At 40.8% G+C, this 16,878-nt stretch overlaps 1 protein-coding gene across 9 annotated transcripts in view; it reads right to left on the reverse strand.

Moving 5' to 3' along the window:
- Positions 1-16,878, reverse strand: part of RALY (RALY heterogeneous nuclear ribonucleoprotein) — a 390,500-nt gene that overhangs the window by 51,481 nt on the left and 322,141 nt on the right. For all 9 annotated transcript variants that reach the window (XM_061631638.1, XM_061631639.1, XM_061631640.1 and 6 more), the window contains one exon: positions 11,362-11,625. In XM_061631638.1, coding sequence (XP_061487622.1) covers positions 11,362-11,617 — 256 coding nt within the window. In that variant the 5' untranslated portion in view covers positions 11,618-11,625. The remainder of the gene's footprint in view (positions 1-11,361; positions 11,626-16,878) is intronic.

Below are 16,878 nucleotides of genomic sequence, written 5' to 3' on the forward strand. Positions count from 1 at the left end.
AAAGTATATTGTAACCATGGCTGGCCAAGTTATTTTGGCACCTCAGGTAGAAATCCCAGAAAGAGCTCTCCCCCTTCTGGCAGTAAAAATACAGTTAACAAATAGCTAACAATTTCCTGCTCTTTCATGAGGCTTAAAATCAACTGCCTGAGGGGCCATGCCATTTTGTCTGATAGTAGGGCTGGCTCTGCTGTCCAGTTGGAGGTTGTGGTACTCCTATACCGGGAAAGGACTGTTGTTTGTTGCAGAGGCATGGCTATGGCACAGCTGCATTGGCTGTGGCTGATGGAAGTTGCAGCCCAAAACATCTGGAGTGCCCCAGGTTGGTGAAGGCAGGTCTATGTCACACAGTGCTTCCTGTTTTCCAGGCCACTGAAGACTAGAGGCAAAGCCACTCAAGCCATGAGAGATTGCATATCTGCTATAGAACTTCACATGAGAGTGGTTTAACACTGTAAACCCTTTTGAACAAGCATTCTATGTTTAGTTCAATACAGGTTTTAGGACTTGCACATACATAAGGATTGAAGGAAGGGAATTGGAATTGAATTGAATTAAAACTTTATTTTTACCCCACCCTTTTTCCAAACTGGAACTCAGGGCGGCTTACAAATAGAACTACATGTAGTTAAAAACATAGAAAAACATACAATTAAAATACAATTAAACTACGCACAACCTTAAAACCGTAAAAGGCACTTAAAAATCTAAAAACAATTTAAAATGATACAAATAACAATATAAAATAATAAAACAAGCCTTGTAAAGCCCAATCCTAAACACCTTCTATCCCAAAAGCCTGTTGGAATAAAAAAGTCTTTACTTGCCGACGGAAGGATGGCAAGGAGGGGGCCATTCGTGCCTCCCTAGGAAGGGAGTTCCAGAACCTAGGAGCAGCCACCGAGAAGGCCCTATCTCGTGTCCCAACCAATTACACTTGCGAGGGTATTGGGACTGAGAGAAGGGCCTCTCCTGAAGATCTCAGGGCCCGGGCAGGCTCATATAGGGAGATACAGTCTGACAAATAGCCTGGACCTGGACCATATAGGGCTTTAAAGGTCAAAACCAGCACTTTGACCAGAAACAAACTGGCAGCCAGTGGAGCTGTTGTAACAAGGGAATTGTATGGTCCCTGTAACCAGCCCCTGTTAATACTCTGGCTGCAGCTCTTTGTACCAGTTTAAGTTTCCGAACAGTCTTCAAAGGCAGCCCCACGTAGAGCGCATTACAGTAGTCTAAACGGGATGTAACTAAGGCATGCATCACCATAGTCAAATCAGGCATTTCCAGGAACGGGCGCAGCTGGCGCACTAGTCTTAACTGGGCAAAGGCACTCCTGGCCACGGCCGAGACCTGGGCCTCCAAGTTCAGAGCTGAGTCCAGGAGCACACCCAAACTGCGAACCTGTGTCTTCAGGGGGAGTGTAATCCCATCCAGCACAGGCTGAATCCCTATTCCCTGATCTGGGAAGAGGAAGTGGTGGTAGGGAAGGGCAGTGAAGGGATTTGTCGTCAATGTTCACAAGTAATCAGAACTGTTGTTCTCATACCCATTCCCACGCTATCTTCTAAATCTGGGCACCCCAGCCAGCATGCAGGTCTGAATGCTTTTCCTTTTAATGACAAAAGGTCAACATCCGTAACTTGCTATTAGTCTCCTTAAAATCTAAGAGCCAACCTTGGCCAAGGCAAGGATAGACATATAAGTTGCTGTAACGGTTTTCTCCATTTGTCCTGGTTTGTATGAGAAAATGCCTCCTGCAAATCATCATTTGCTCCTGGGAGGACAACGGTAAGCTGAATTCATATGTCATAGCAGAACTGGTGTGCCATAGCCTTTGTATTATTGCACTGAGGCTCACAAAAGTCTTGAAGGAGGCTGCAAGCTATAAAAACGTATAGTGGCCACAACTCAGAAGGGAGTTCTGAATTGAGGGCATGATCAACTGGAGTTTTCAGTTACTGTTCATAAGGTTGTGGGATTTTTTTCTTACTGTCATCTGAACAAGTCTAATTAGGGGAGAAAAACACTGTGCCACAGTTTTGGTTCCAGAAGATCTGCAATTTAGCATTTGACTAGGAGTTTCAGAGTAGATCAGATTGCTCAAAATCAGGATGGTTAACAGTGGATAGGATAGTTCAGCAAGGAAAACAAGAGCCCATGTTCAAAAAACAAGCCTACCCAGATTTTGTTATGCATATTTGTTTTTAATAGTTCAGTTTATCCATAGGTTGATCATTTTCTTATGTCTACTTATTTTTAAAGCTTGCTATTTTATTTGATTATTTTTTTAATTAAATGGTTTATAAATCTGGTTAAATAAAAATAAATTGCAAGCTGCATTTCAGTTTTGCTTAAGCTTTGTAAAAGAAGGTGAGATAACCAGAGAGCATTGTGTGTCATTTTGAAGAACTACACCCCCACACACAGAGTAAAAAAAATGATCGCCATTACAATGACAATATCCATTTTCTAACAAAATGTTTTGAGTTCTTATTTCAGGTTGTTATGCCAGACTTTGTGCAGGGTGGGAATAGGTTTTGGGCCTCTGCACATGTGTGTCTAGCACTCCTGTCGCCTTCAATATCTCCACCACCTACTGGGAGATCAAAAATGGCAATTTCTGATTGAAAATGCTATCTTCAACAACAATTCTCAGTTTATGCCTGGTGACAAGAGCTTCTCAGCAGGTGACATTTCAAAGCATTACGCAAAGAAATAAATAAAAAAGTTACAGGAAGAAACAATTCATTTCAGGCAAACAGATATTGAGATAGTTACTGTCACTATTATAGGTGTGCCCTGCAGTATATTGGTTGGTGAACTTTGAGACACATGTGAAAAGTTTGTTTTTCCAATACCAGTTAAAATACAGAAACGCATGGCCACATCAGAGACAGCATGCTTCTGAATACCAGTTGCTGGAGGGAAGAGCGCTCTTGCACTTAGGCCCTGCTTGCAGGCGTCCCACAGGCATTTGATTGGACACTGTCAGAACAGAATGCTGGACTAGGTGAGCCTTTGGCCTGATCTGGCAGGCTTCTCTTATAATCTTACTGTACACTCTGCACTATAATGGATTGTATGGGCCAAGCTACACATAGGGATCAATGAATCTGTCCATTTCACCTTCTCTCCATTTCTTATTTTTCCAGTCTCAGTTCAGTCCTCCGCATTTCTACATTAGTTTGCAATTTTTCAAAACAAAAATGAAAATTCATCAGCATTTTAGTGTGAATTATTCCTAATGTACATTTTTTTGCATAATATACACTTTTAAAGCAATTTTCCCATATGCAATGCATTTTTGTATGTCATTTTCACGAATATATACATTTTCCCACACACTTTACCCAAGTATATACATTTTTGTTCTCTTTTATTTTTTTTGGCTGAAGAACTGCATTGCAAAATTAGGAGAAGTGCATGTTTCAAAGGACAGCTGTGTTTCAATTCTCATATTGTTTTAGGAAGTGTGAATTAAGTAAGTTCACCTTCAAATGTGAACTGAATTGAATTTCTCCCCCATCCCTAGCTAGTTATGTGAAATGCATTTTGCATTTAACAAGACTATTTTAAAAACAAAATTAGTGAGGGGGGGGGGTTGAGAGAGAGAGAATCAAGGTGAATTAAAATCTGCCCCAATTGTTGTGTTATCTCTAATAGATAAATTTTCAGCAGACCTGGTGCCAGAGGGCAGCCAGATTGGACTCTGGCTAAGGGCTCCTAAAGGGTGGGAGGGTGGCACTCCTGTTCTGCAGTTTGTGGCAGTGTTGGGTCCTGCAACCTGATGCCGCTGTGGATCATGCAGGAGTAGCTCCCAGGTACCCCCCATACAGGCAGTGTGGGCTTCAATAAGCCCACCTGCACACCTCACCTACCTCTTCTGTCAGTGTGCACGTAAGATGGTGGCAGCGGCTTTCCTAAGGGGTTGATGCTCCTGTTGCCATCTTGGGTGATGGCAGGCGTGCACGCTACATGCGCAGGTCATACACACTGATGCGAGAAGTAGGTGGGGCATGTGGGTGGGCTTATTAGCCCTGTGGTGCCTATATCAGGAGGGGGTGCTGGGCTGTGGTGCTGTGGGCCCAGGGCAGGCTGGTGCCCAAGGGGCCAATCATACCTGGCACCAGCCCTGATTTTCAGACCCCCCACCCACCCCAAGTACTTAAACTAGTACTAAGATGTGGTAATAAGGACATCCGAGAAATACCCAGCCAGAAAGTTCTCCTGCCAGTATCTGAGTCCAGCAGGGTTGCACTAACATTAGTGTTAAAATCAAAGATTTCAAGAGACAAGAAAAGAGGTGCTGGTACTCTTTACCAGTGAGTACCATCACAAAAAGTTATACAACTTTAAACAGATGTGGCTTGGCCCAAGAATCCTGGGAACTGTAGTTTGTTAAAGGTGTTGAGAGTTGTTAGAAGAGCCTCCCGTTAGTGCAAGTGTGGTGCATTTCTAACAGAAAAGGTACAAATATGTGGGGTATTGTTTTGCAGTGATGTGCACCTGACTTAAAGGTGCCTTGATCTCTGTGGTTTTAGTACCTCTGAAAACTTTATAACTTATAATCAGATGCTGGGGATAAACAAGCATCAAGTTGATTGTGAGTTTCCTAGAGAATTCTGGTTGGCCACATTGTAAGTGTAATGTTGGACTAGATTATCCTTGGTCTGATCTAGAAAATGCAATTTTTAAATGTTCTTATGTAATTGAAGAGCACAATTTATCTACAGTCGGACTGCTGTATCTTCTTACAAGCATCTAAATGTTTTTCAGAAGTGGGATGCATTTTACAAATTGATGGGATGGCAACACTATGAATATTGTGCACAGTTCTGGTCACTGCATCTCAGAAATGATATTTTGGACCTGGGAAAGATTCAGAAAAAGTCAGTCAAAATGCTGAGTGGGTTGAAGCAACTCCCCCATGAGGAAAGGTTACTATTTAGTTTAGAAAAAAAAGGCAAGAAAGGGGAAAACAACCCAGTTATATACAATTATGCATGGTGTGGAGAATGTGGACAACGAAATGTTTTTTCCCCTCTCTCACAACCTGGGGTTATTTAATGAAGCTGAGTGATGGGAGAGTCAGTGCATGCAATAGGAAGTACTTCTTCACACAGCACATAGTTAAACAGGTTTAAAAATTTGGATTTGATAAATTCATGGAGGATAAGGCTATCAGTGAATACTAGTCATGATGGCTATATATTGCCTCTATGATGAGATGCACTATGCCACTGAATACCAGTTGCTGGAATTCAAATTGGGGAGAATACTGCTGTGCTCATATCCTGCTCGAGGGTTTCCCATAGACATCTGCTGAACCAGTGCTTGGTTGCAGTGATGGAATGGATGAAGACCAAATAGACTGAAACTGAGTCCTGCTAAGACAGACACTGGGGGTAAATGGTTCCTGGGTCCAAGGAGTTTGTCTGGTCTGGATGGGGTTGCATTTCCTTTGAAGGGATGCAGTTTAGGGATGCTCTTGGAACCATCTGTGGTGAAAAGTGCCTATCGCCAGGTTTGGTGATGCATCAACCAGTAATGTAGTGGCAAATTCAGAAGTGCGGGATCCCTTCATGATAGTCATAGCCACAACCCCTTCTCCCTTTTTTGCTGCTGGGTTGAGAATGAGATCCTTGTTAATGCCTTCTCCCGCAACAACAGATGTTCCTAGGAGCCATATTATTATTATTATTATTATTATTATTATTATTATTATTATTATTATTATTATTATTATTAATATTAATATTAATATTAATATTAATAATATTAATATTAATATTGATATTAATATTAATAATAATAATAATAAACTACATAGAAGCCATTACGGCATGTAAGCAGTATATAACTCAATTAATCATCCTCATCCTCTGGTCGGCCACTGTGAGAAAAGCTTTGGTCTGATTCAACATGGCCCATCTTATATTTTTACACCCTGCATTTGACTAGTTACATGTGAAGCTACCTCGGGTGGTTCCCGAGTTCGGATAATTGGTCAGTTTCCTGCTTTGGATGGGGTTGTATTCCCTCTGAAAGAGCAGGTCCATAGTCAGGGGGTACTCCTGGATCCATCTTTGTCGCTAGAGGCCCAGGTGACCTCAGTGGCTAGGAGTGCCTTTTACCAGCTTCAGCTGGTAAGACAGCTGCAGCCGTTTCTAGACTGGGATAGCCTGACCACTGTTGTTCATGTCCTGGTAAACTCCAGGCTGCATTACTCTATTGCACACTATGTGGGACTGCCCTTGAGGCTGGTCCAGAAGCTGCAGCTGGTACAAAATGCAGTGGCATGAGTACTCACTGGGGCAGGGTATTGCCAACATGTCACCCTGCTGCTGAAAGAATTGCAGTAGCTGCCCATTAGCTACCGGGCCAAGTTCAAGGTTCTAGTTTTGGTGCACAAAGCCCTATACAACTTGGGATCAGGATAGCTGAAAGATCATCTTCCCCCTTATATACCCAGTCGATCACTACCCTCTGCAGGTGAGAGTCTCCTGCAGATGCCATCTTATCAGGAGGTCCATTTCGCACAACATAGGATGTGGACCTTTAGTGTAGTGGCACCTACCCTTTGGAATTCCCATTTTAAAAGATGTTTTGTTTTAACGTGTTTTTAAAGATATTTTGTTTTAATATATATTAGTCTGTTTTTATGATGTTTTAGAGTGTTTTCGTTTGCTGCCCTGGGCTCCTACTGGGTGGAAGGGTGGGATAGATAGACAGACAGACAGACAGATACCTTATACTAGGTTGGCACATCTGACGCAGTAATTGTCTCCTCTGACTGGGAATGGCTACTGTAATTGTTAGACATGGCTCTTTTCAGCTCCATTACCTGAGATCCTATAAATGGAGATGTCACTAATTGAACCTCAGACTTTTTGGCATGCAACGCATGTGCTCTACCACTGAGCCGTGGACTTTCTCACAATTCCACATGCTTTCCCAGCTGTGCTACTCCAGATCCTTTAACCAGAGCATTAACCTAATATATGTGAGGCATGTGCTATATTACTGAGCTACAAGGGAGTTTGCAGAGAGGTGGGTGGGAGTAGATGTGATTTGAGTGAAAAGGTTCCATTCACTTGTCAAACAGTAACAAGGGCTTTGGACAAGGTATTATACATCACCCAATGTATTAAAGCAGAGATTATATAAAGAATGAGGTATATTGGATGCAGCACTCATATACTAAAAAAAGAAGGAAGGTTTAAACGAAGAACAATATCCACCAAAGACATGTTTTTCACAGGGAGCTTGCTCACATGTTATGTTTGCAGTGGAGGTAATTAGGATTATCCCCAAGGAAATATTGTGGTTTCTGTATAGTGTTCTCTTATTATACTTCTAGTAGCTCATGATTAAAACCTCTTCCTGCACTGTGTGCACTCAGGGCTGTTTAGTGGTAGATGGGCTGCTTTTTGTAATATGTGAACATTTGGGGGCTGTGGCCATGTATCATGGCACCAAAGCACTGAGAATAAGCCTTTTGCATTTTTCACAGTGTGTGCCACATTAGATGCCTAATTTGATTTGGGACCTCTCAGTGCTGCTGTAGCGCACATTACAACAAACATAATAATCACTTCATGTTCAGCAGCTGGTGGCCTCACTACAGAAAATAAAATACTCGACACTCACACACCTGGCTTTAGAACGTCTGCAGCAAAGTCTTAAACAAATCTACAGCAAATTGCCCCTAATAGGCAGAAGTTAGTTGCAAAGAACGACAGCAAACGAATATAAGCCAGGCTGGCCTACTTCACCAGTGTTTGCTAGTTGCCTTTAAACCGAGGCTGCAGTTAGCTTAATTGGTAGATTCATTAACTAAAATGTTAGTTGATTAATCAGCAAGGACATCCCCCCATAATAAGTCGGGCTGCTATAAGTGGAGACAACCTACTTTTTGAGGCTATTTGGCTATATTCCCTATTACTGCTATACGAACAGGTAATGCAGAAAAGGTTATCTATCAACACCAAACAGTAATATTGTACTTCCTTTTTGAGATGTTGATAGTAACATGCACATTTAAGTAAATTAATTAAGCAATTAATTGATTATCATTTAAAAGGCAGCAAACCAATTCTTTAAGTGGTTGATAGCCATCATTTAAAAACTGCTTCCCAGCCCAGCCAATGTTATACTCTTTTTGTGGCATGCATTTGCAGTATAAACTTGTAAAATGTGAACACTTTACTCATGCAAAAGAAAAGATACCTAGAGTATGGGTGCAAATTAAAGATGACAAGCAATCAGCTTTAGCTTCAAAGTATATGAGAAGTAACTCAACAACAAGAAGCAGGTTGATTCTTAAGGCTGCTTACTGATTAAGATGGGGGGAATCATTGAGATTACTGATTATTGATTAAGATGGGGGGGAATTCTTACTCCTGGCTAAGACCAAAGCCGGAAAAATGGCTTTCCTCACCATTTCCCATTTTCAGTTGTGGCCTTTGCTCACACTAACTTTATTGGAATTTGCTTGTCTGTTTATTATATTTGTTAGTCGCTTTTCTCACTGAATTGTTCCAAAACAATAACAGTGGTTTTGAGTCATGGCTTTACTCAGCCTAGGACATAAACAAAGCCTCTTTTTTACCTTTGTGAGAGGAACCCTTCCCCCTTTGGTGTGTTGCCACTGTTAGCAGGACCCCATCTGCACTGTAAAGCGGTATTATACCACTTTAAACAGTCCCAGCTTCTCCCAAATGATCCTGAGAACCAAAGTTTGTTAAGGGCGCTAAGAGTTGTTAGGAGACCCACATTCCCCTCACAGAGCTGCAGTTTCTAGAGTGGTTTAACAAGCAATTTCTCTTCCTAGTGAATTCTGGGAATTGTAGCTCTGTCACCACCAGCTTGGGATGGTTAAATCTGTCAATTTTGGTTCATCTCAGTTTCTCATTTTTTCTCATTTTCATTTCAGTTCTTCACATTTCCACATCAATTTGTGGATTCTTTTTTTTAAGTTCTCATGAAAATTCAAATTCAATTTTTTGTATTCAAATTTGCCCAGTAATACACATTTTTGCCCATATATAAATGCCTTTTTGTATATTATTTTCATGAATATATGCATTTTTATGCACACTTTACCCAGTATGTGCATTTTTGTACACATTATTTGACTGGAGAATTGCACTGCAAAATTATGAGAAGTACAAATTTCAAAGGATGACCATGTTTGCATATCGTTTCAGGAAGTGTGAATTAGATAGATTCACCTTTACATGTGAACTGAACCATATTCCTCTTTCATCCCTACCACCGGCATGGAACCCAAACTGTCACTGCAGGAATGCAGCCCTTGACAGAAAAAAAAAAATTCCCCATCTCTACTCTGAAATGACTTGTCTCTTTTAAAAGAGCTGCATAGTCTCCAAGCTATGTGAGCAACCTAGCTAGGAACTGCCTGATCCCAGGTCATACTGTTTATTGATATACTGATGCTTTCAGTTTGCTGTATGTTGCATTTCATTGTTTGAATTTTGAATTTGTGAGCCACCTCGGGGGTCTTTCTGGCTGAAAGACAGCATAGAAATAACAACTATAATGACATAGCTATTTATCCAGCTTGTCCAGCTCTGTCTATTCCCCAGCTGACATGGCTTTCCAGAATACCTGATCCTTTTTATTAAAAATAAAAATGGAAAGGTCAGGAATTGAACCTGAGACCTGAGTGTGCAAAGCATGTGCTCTATCATGGAGCTCAGAGAAAAGGGACAGATGAATCTATCAGCTTTGGTTTCTCTGCAATTCTCATTTTTCCAACCTTAAGTTCAGTTGCCTACATTTCCGCATCAGTTTGCAAATATAATTTTTTTAAAAAGTCCTCACAAAAATTCGACAGCATTTTAGGGAACATTTCTCCCAATACAATCATTTTCATATGCACTTTTGCCTTCATATACACACACATTATATACACATTATTGCAAGCAATTTAGTATGTTTTGGTACAAATACACACAGTATACATTTTTATGCATAACTTTGTGGTTTTATTGTATATTATTATTATTATTATTATTATTATTTATACCCTGCCCTTTTTCCAAACTGGAACTCAAGGCGGCTTCCAGATAAAAGTAAGTACATATCATTAAGAACATATAAACATATAAAAATCAGCATTAAAACAGAATTAAACTATTGTTATAATATTTGCTGTTGTTTTATCTTCTGTACGCTGCTTAGAGATTTTATATATATTAAGTGGTATAGAAATGACTTAAATAAATAAAAGAACTTCCCCTAAGATACACATTTTTCCTGCACATTATTTGGTTGGAGAACTGCATCACAAAATTTGGAGAAGTGCAAACTTCAAAGGACAGTTGCATTTTGCTTTGTATATTGTTTAGGTAGGTTTGCATTAAAATGTGAATGGGACTTAATTTCTCCCTCATCCATAACTATAGCACATGCACGCAAGCATGCACACACACAGAGAGAGTTGGGACTGCACAGCTCTTAAATGGCTTCTTCCACTGTGTCCTTTGAAAGCTTGTTGAGGACCGTATCACTTTTTTGCAGCATCAGCATCTCCAACCTTGTCCTTTCTGGGCTCGCTTTGGGACTGCAGACCTATTTTAGCCAAGATTGTGGAGCATTTTCAAGCATGTCTCTTTGGGCTTGCTGAGGACCTTCATGCCTCCTGGAGAACTCACAGTAGTTCTCTTCAAACAGCCTCAAAAAATATATTTTTTTTGCATAGGTTGCCTAGCTTTTCTACTAAACATTTTTCTTCAAAGTACAACTTTCCATGCAAAAGTCAAACCTGAGGAATATTCATGTCAACCTTACACAGAAAAGACCTTCCCCTAATTCCATAGCGTCTGAGTTTTTTCTTAGTGTACACATTAGGGATGGAAAGATCTGTGAGTTTTGATTCTCTGAGTGTCTCATTCTTCCAATCTTAAATTAAGTTCTCCACATTTCTGCAGCAATTTGCATTTAAAAAAAATCCTCATGAAAATTGCCACATTTTGGTGCAAATCTCTCCTAATAAGCATATTTTTATAGGCAGTTTTGACCAATACACACATTTTTGCAAGCCATCTCTCATCATATAATGCATTTTTCTATGTTAATTTCACTCATATATTCATTTTTATGCACACTTTCTCCTAATATATACATTTTTAAAAATATTGTTTGGTTGGAGAACTGCAATGCAAAATCTGAATATGTGCAAATTTCAAAGGATGGCTGCGTTTTGGTTCTCATATTGTTTCAGAAAGTGTGAATTTGATAGATTCAGCTTGAGATGCAAACTGAATAGAAATTCTTGCCACCCCTCACACGCATACGAAGCTCCACACAGAGAAAGATGTGATGAGTCCTTACCTAATGTCTGCCCGGCGAGTACTCTCCCATTCTCCCCCAGGACAGCGGCCCGTGCGTGCCTCTCATTTGAGTACTGTACAAATGCATAGCCCTTGTGAACGGAGCAGCCCACCACCCTGCCGTACTTAGAGAAGATGGTCTCTACATCAGACTTCTTGACCACTGCTGTGTTGAGGTTCCCAATGAAGACTCTGGAGTTGATGGATTTGGGGTCATTCTTGTTTGTGATGTTACTCGTCTGCACTTTCAATGACATCTTGACACCTGAGTAGGCAAGATAGGGAGGGTCAGGAAGACACTGGCATCCTAAGGAAAAGACCCTGAAAGGAGCATAAATGGAGGCAATGGTGGTCATATAGCAAAGATGAACCATTAAAAATCTGTAGAAAACTAAGGGAACTGTTGAAAACCAAGTTGATGGGCAACTTGTCTATTTGGCAGCTATTATTCAGGCAGAAAGTAAATCCACACAAAACCCTAGAAACAACAGTCTTGTGGCACCTTTAACCTCATTGGGTCTCTGATGACACCCAAGCCTAACTTTCAGTTTACAGTATCAGGATTTTGATATGTAGAGGTTCCCCCCCTTATTTAGAAAAGAGGTCCAATAGGTAGGGAGAGCTACTCCCTTGCTTGGTGTCTTTCCTACTGAATAAGAAGAAATAAGTCACATTATTTCCCCCAAAGAATCCTGGGAACTGTAGTTTGTTAAGGGTGCTGGGAATTGTAGCTCTGTGAGAATTAAATTGTAATTCCCAGGATTCTTTGGGGGAAGAAATGTGCTTTAAATGTGATTTTAAATCTATGGTTTAGTTGTGATCATAGTTACAAATAGGGTTGCCAAGTTACAACTGGGAGCGGCACTGATGAAGCGGGAGACAAAACAGCCATTGATCCTCCTCCTCATTTGCCCTCATCCCTTTATCCTCTTGTCCTCTCTCACCTGCTGTGTGGCACCCCTGGAGTCCTCTTGGCTACAGTAGTCAAAGGGGGAGGGTTGATGAAAGCATACGAGGGAAACGGATAGGAAATGGACAACACAGGGCTTCATTTTTCTCAGGTGATTTGAAGATTCAGAGCAAATATCTGCATTGCTTTCTTAGTAAATCTGGGAACAACCCACTCCCCCCACTAGGGCTGGTGCAATAAGTTTTGCTGCCTGCGGTGATGGACAAGATGGTACTCCTCCCCCAAAAAGTTCCACGTACAGAATCCAGCCAGAATCCTGGCAGCTGACTCTTATTTCAACACTGGCCGCCTCAGCTGCTTCCTGGGGCAGGAGGGTTGCTTAGGAGATGTAGATTGTGTGGCGACATGGTTCTCTCTTCCAAGGCTTCGCTGCCCTCCCTGCTGCCTAGCATTTGCCGCCTGAGGCAGTTGCCTCACTCTGCCTAATGTTAGGACCAGCCCTGGCTTCTGCCCCCTGCAAAGATGATGCAATGTGTCTCTTAGTGGGAATTCTTGCATGGAATCATCACTTCAGAAGGAATCATCATTATCATCTTCATTACCATCATCCTTTGATGGATTAGGACCAATGGGATAACTGCTTTGATGGTGGCCATTCTGGGATGGCTACCCAGATTAACCAGAAACACATAACAGAAAGGGAAAGTTACTATGTTTTGCCAAGGTACAACATTTTATTTATTTATTTATTATAATTACATTTATAGGAGTTAAAGGTAGTGTTCTTTTCCCTCTCCATTTTATCCTCACAACAACCCCGTGAGGTAGATTAGACCGAGTGACTGTGACTGGCCCAGCAAGCTTCATGGCTGTGTGGATATTTGAACCCTGGTCTCCCAGGTCCTTGTCCAACAGTGTTACCATTGAACCACACTGGCTTTTTACCTGAAGAATCCCAGAAATACAGCCCTTAAAAGTGAAGGAAGAATGGACTATATTGGTCATAGACTTATGAGGCTTGCTTCAGGCTTGCTTACCTCCACCCCCTGTTGAGAAACTATTACTACACCTCCATGCCTCCCCTATTCCTTCCTGTGAGAGACCATTCTTGGAAGACTGGGATAAGGAAATGGCACGTGTGGTGGAAGAGAATAAAAATATATTTTCTCTCAAACATCTCTTTGCCTTGTAACTCAGGCCTCTCAGCTGAAAGTTGCCTCCTCGGGAGGTGAGGAAGAGGGTGCTTAACAGCTATCTGCCTTTCCACACTCCTCTACCAGTCAATTTCAAGTGAGCCCCCTCCTGATTTTGTGGACTCAGGGCCAAGGCCTCTGTAACTTTCTCCCTGCCACCTCTCTGTTTTATGCCACTCCAGTCCTTCCTTAGCATTCATAGTATTTGCTCAAGTAACTGTGAGATTCTGCTCTCTAGCAAAGACTCTTCTGCCTGCCACTTTGATTGCACAGGGCTGCAGAAAGGAGGACTGAGCTCTGTTTTCAATATGCAGAGCGGCGGTGGCCTTGGAATACCATTGGGCATGTCAAATTTGCCTTTCCCGCTGCTCTCATGCCTTCTGAATTATTCATACACCCAGATCAATCTGAATAGATCTTCACTCTGCATACACAATTGGGACAGAACATGGAGCTAGACTTTGATTTCCATTTTTACTCCCACAATGCAATGTCAGTGGGCTCAGCTCTCAATAGATAGTTCTTAAAAAATCAGAGCTGTGAGAGAAGACTGGGCTACTCATGCCAGCTTTCCAGTTATCCTGGGCTGAACCATTTCTTAGCCACATTTCGCACATGGAGTATGCATGTGTGAGAATGTGTATGATGATGTGCAGGGGGGACATGCAATGGGAGAACAGTACTAGTAGCTCCTATGGATGGGCAAATCTCTCAATTTTGGTTTCTCCCAGTTTCTCATTTTTCCAATCTGAAGTTGAATTCTTCACATTTACATATCCTTTTGTGCTTTTTAAAAACGAATGTCCTTATGAATATTCATCAGCGCTTTAGTACTAATTTCTCATAATATACATGTTTGTATGCAATTTTGCCTAAAATATACATTTTTGCACACCAATCTCCACTAATATAATGAATTTCTAAATGTTATTTTCACTAATATATGCATTTTTATGCACACTTTACTCCAGTATATGCATTTTTGTACACATTACTTGGCTGGAGAGTCACATTACAAACGCTGGAGATGTGCAAATTTTAGAGGATGTCTATGTTTTGGCTTGTGTATTGTTTCAAAAAGTGCAAATTTGGTAGAATTGGCTTTAAATGTGAATTGAATTGAATTTCTTCCCCAACCTTAGCAGCTCTATACCAACATAACATCAAGCAAGGTTATGGGAGAAGGGATATGCAATGAGGCTTGAATATTTTTAAAAAGTCTTTGTCTGATACTTTCCAAAGGAAATGTTGCTCTTGCGTGTTCTGCAATCCAGTCACTACAAGAACTACTATTTAGCTTTAAGGCTTGATGCCCGAGGTGGCTTTCCCCTCTTCTCTCCCCATCCCCCCCCCTTTTTTGAGTCATATCTCTTAGATTGTAAATCTAAATCTGTGGTCAGGGGCTGTCTTGCTATAAGCTGCTTTGGGAGCATTTTTTGGCTGAAGAATTGGGTAAAAATGCTCTAAAATCTAAATGGCTCCTAAGAGATGAATGCCCATCACTTCTCTAGGCATTTTGTTCTTTGCTCTTGTTGCTGTTCCCATTCAAAGGAACTACTCATTTAAAGCAGTATCATTCCCAGAGTGGTTTAACAATCAATCCTTCTTCCCAGGGAACTTTGGGAACTGTAGCTCTGTGAGGGAACGGGGGGAGGACTCCTAACAACTCTCTGCACCCTTAACAAATTCCAGTTCCCAGGATTCTTGGGGGTATGCCATGACTATTTAAAATAGTATAAGAGTGTTTTAAATGTATAGTACAGATGGAACCAAACTCTCCATATTATTATTATTATTATTATACAATCTAGTGTCACACATTTGTTTAACTTTATCTCAAACTTTCCTTAGCCTGAGGGAAGGACCAACAACAGTGACAAAGGGACAAGTGAACACACTAACAAGTCATGGATGTGCTGCTCTTTTCTATTTTGAGTGGATCCGGCATTGATTCTTTCATAGCAGGCCTGCAACAGGTGCCATGTTTTTGTTACAGTCTCCATCTGCAAAGTGAGTTTATTGCTGAATTTCAGCATGTGATTATGTTTTTATTTTCTCTCGTCATCCCTAGTCTTATGACAAAGGAGTGGAGTGAATTATTTCTCACTCTGGGAGCTCCGGTTTTCATCAAGCTTTGACCTGATTGATTGCAAAAACCTTCCGGTCACTTGTTAAAAGCCCTAGTGAATGTGTTGGTTTTTTTTCCCCTTCCCCAGCAAATGAATTATAGTTTGTCCTAGCAAAAACATTAGCTTGCTTCTTTCAAAGAGTGGAGAAGCAGTACTCTCAATGGCATAATGACAGCTGAAATCTAATATTGCATCATTCAGTAAGAGGTTTGACCTACCTAGGATGAAGTTTACTGCAGAGTAGAAAATCACTGTGAGGCCATGTCTTAAAAGGCCTACATAAAGTCTTGATTCAGCCAAAATGATTCAGTGATTATGATACTATGGCTGATTGGGAGGTCTTGTGCAAGAAATCCTCTTCCCCAAAATATTGGATAATATAATATTCTAGATATATAATATAATAATATTCCTTTTTGCAATAAAGAAAGTGACAGGAAAATGCATTGGAAAATGTGGAATAACACTTCCTTTGATGCAAACAAATTGGAATGCTCATTAAAAAGTCAGCTTCATCCAATCTCCCTCCCAGAAATCAAGATGAATGTTCAATAAACATGTTATTTGGAAGCACCAATAAGAACCAAAGACATAGTATAAAATACATTACAATAAAATCATGACTATGACCCATAAACAGACCCAAATAACCATAAACCACACAAACAATCCCAGACCAGTGCTCTCTGTGCTAGTGCTCTGAGTGTGATACTGTCACTTTGCACAGTAGTTGCTCTCCTCTTTGTCACCATTGGCTCCAACCAAATAGATCATCATCATCATCGTCGTCATCTCTACCCCTCTCTTCCTCCCACAAGAAGCCCAGGGCGGCAACCAAAGGACAAAAAAATATCAAAATAAAAAATCTTAAAAACATCTTAAAAATAAAAAATCTTAAAAACATCTTTTTAAAAAAATATATCTAAAAACATCTTAAAAGCAATTCCAACACAGACACAGATTGGGGTAAGGTCTCTACTTAAAAGGCTTGTTGAAAGATGAAGGTCTTCAGTAGGCACTGAAAAGATAACAGAGATCGTGTCTGTCTAATATTTAAGGGAAGGGAATTCCAAATGGCGGGTGCCACTACACTAAAGGTCCATTTCCTATGTTGTGTGGAATAGACCTCCTGATAAGATGAATCTGCAGGAAGCCCTCACCTTCAGAGCGCAGTGATTGACTTAGGTATATAAGGAGTAAGAGTATCTTTCAGGTATCTTGGTCCCAAGCTGTACAGGGCTTTGTACAGCAAAAGCAGTACCATCAGCTTGACCTGGCAGCTAATA

This window comes from Rhineura floridana, chromosome 6, assembly GCF_030035675.1.
Source record: "Rhineura floridana isolate rRhiFlo1 chromosome 6, rRhiFlo1.hap2, whole genome shotgun sequence".
Lineage (NCBI taxonomy): Eukaryota > Metazoa > Chordata > Lepidosauria > Squamata > Rhineuridae > Rhineura > Rhineura floridana.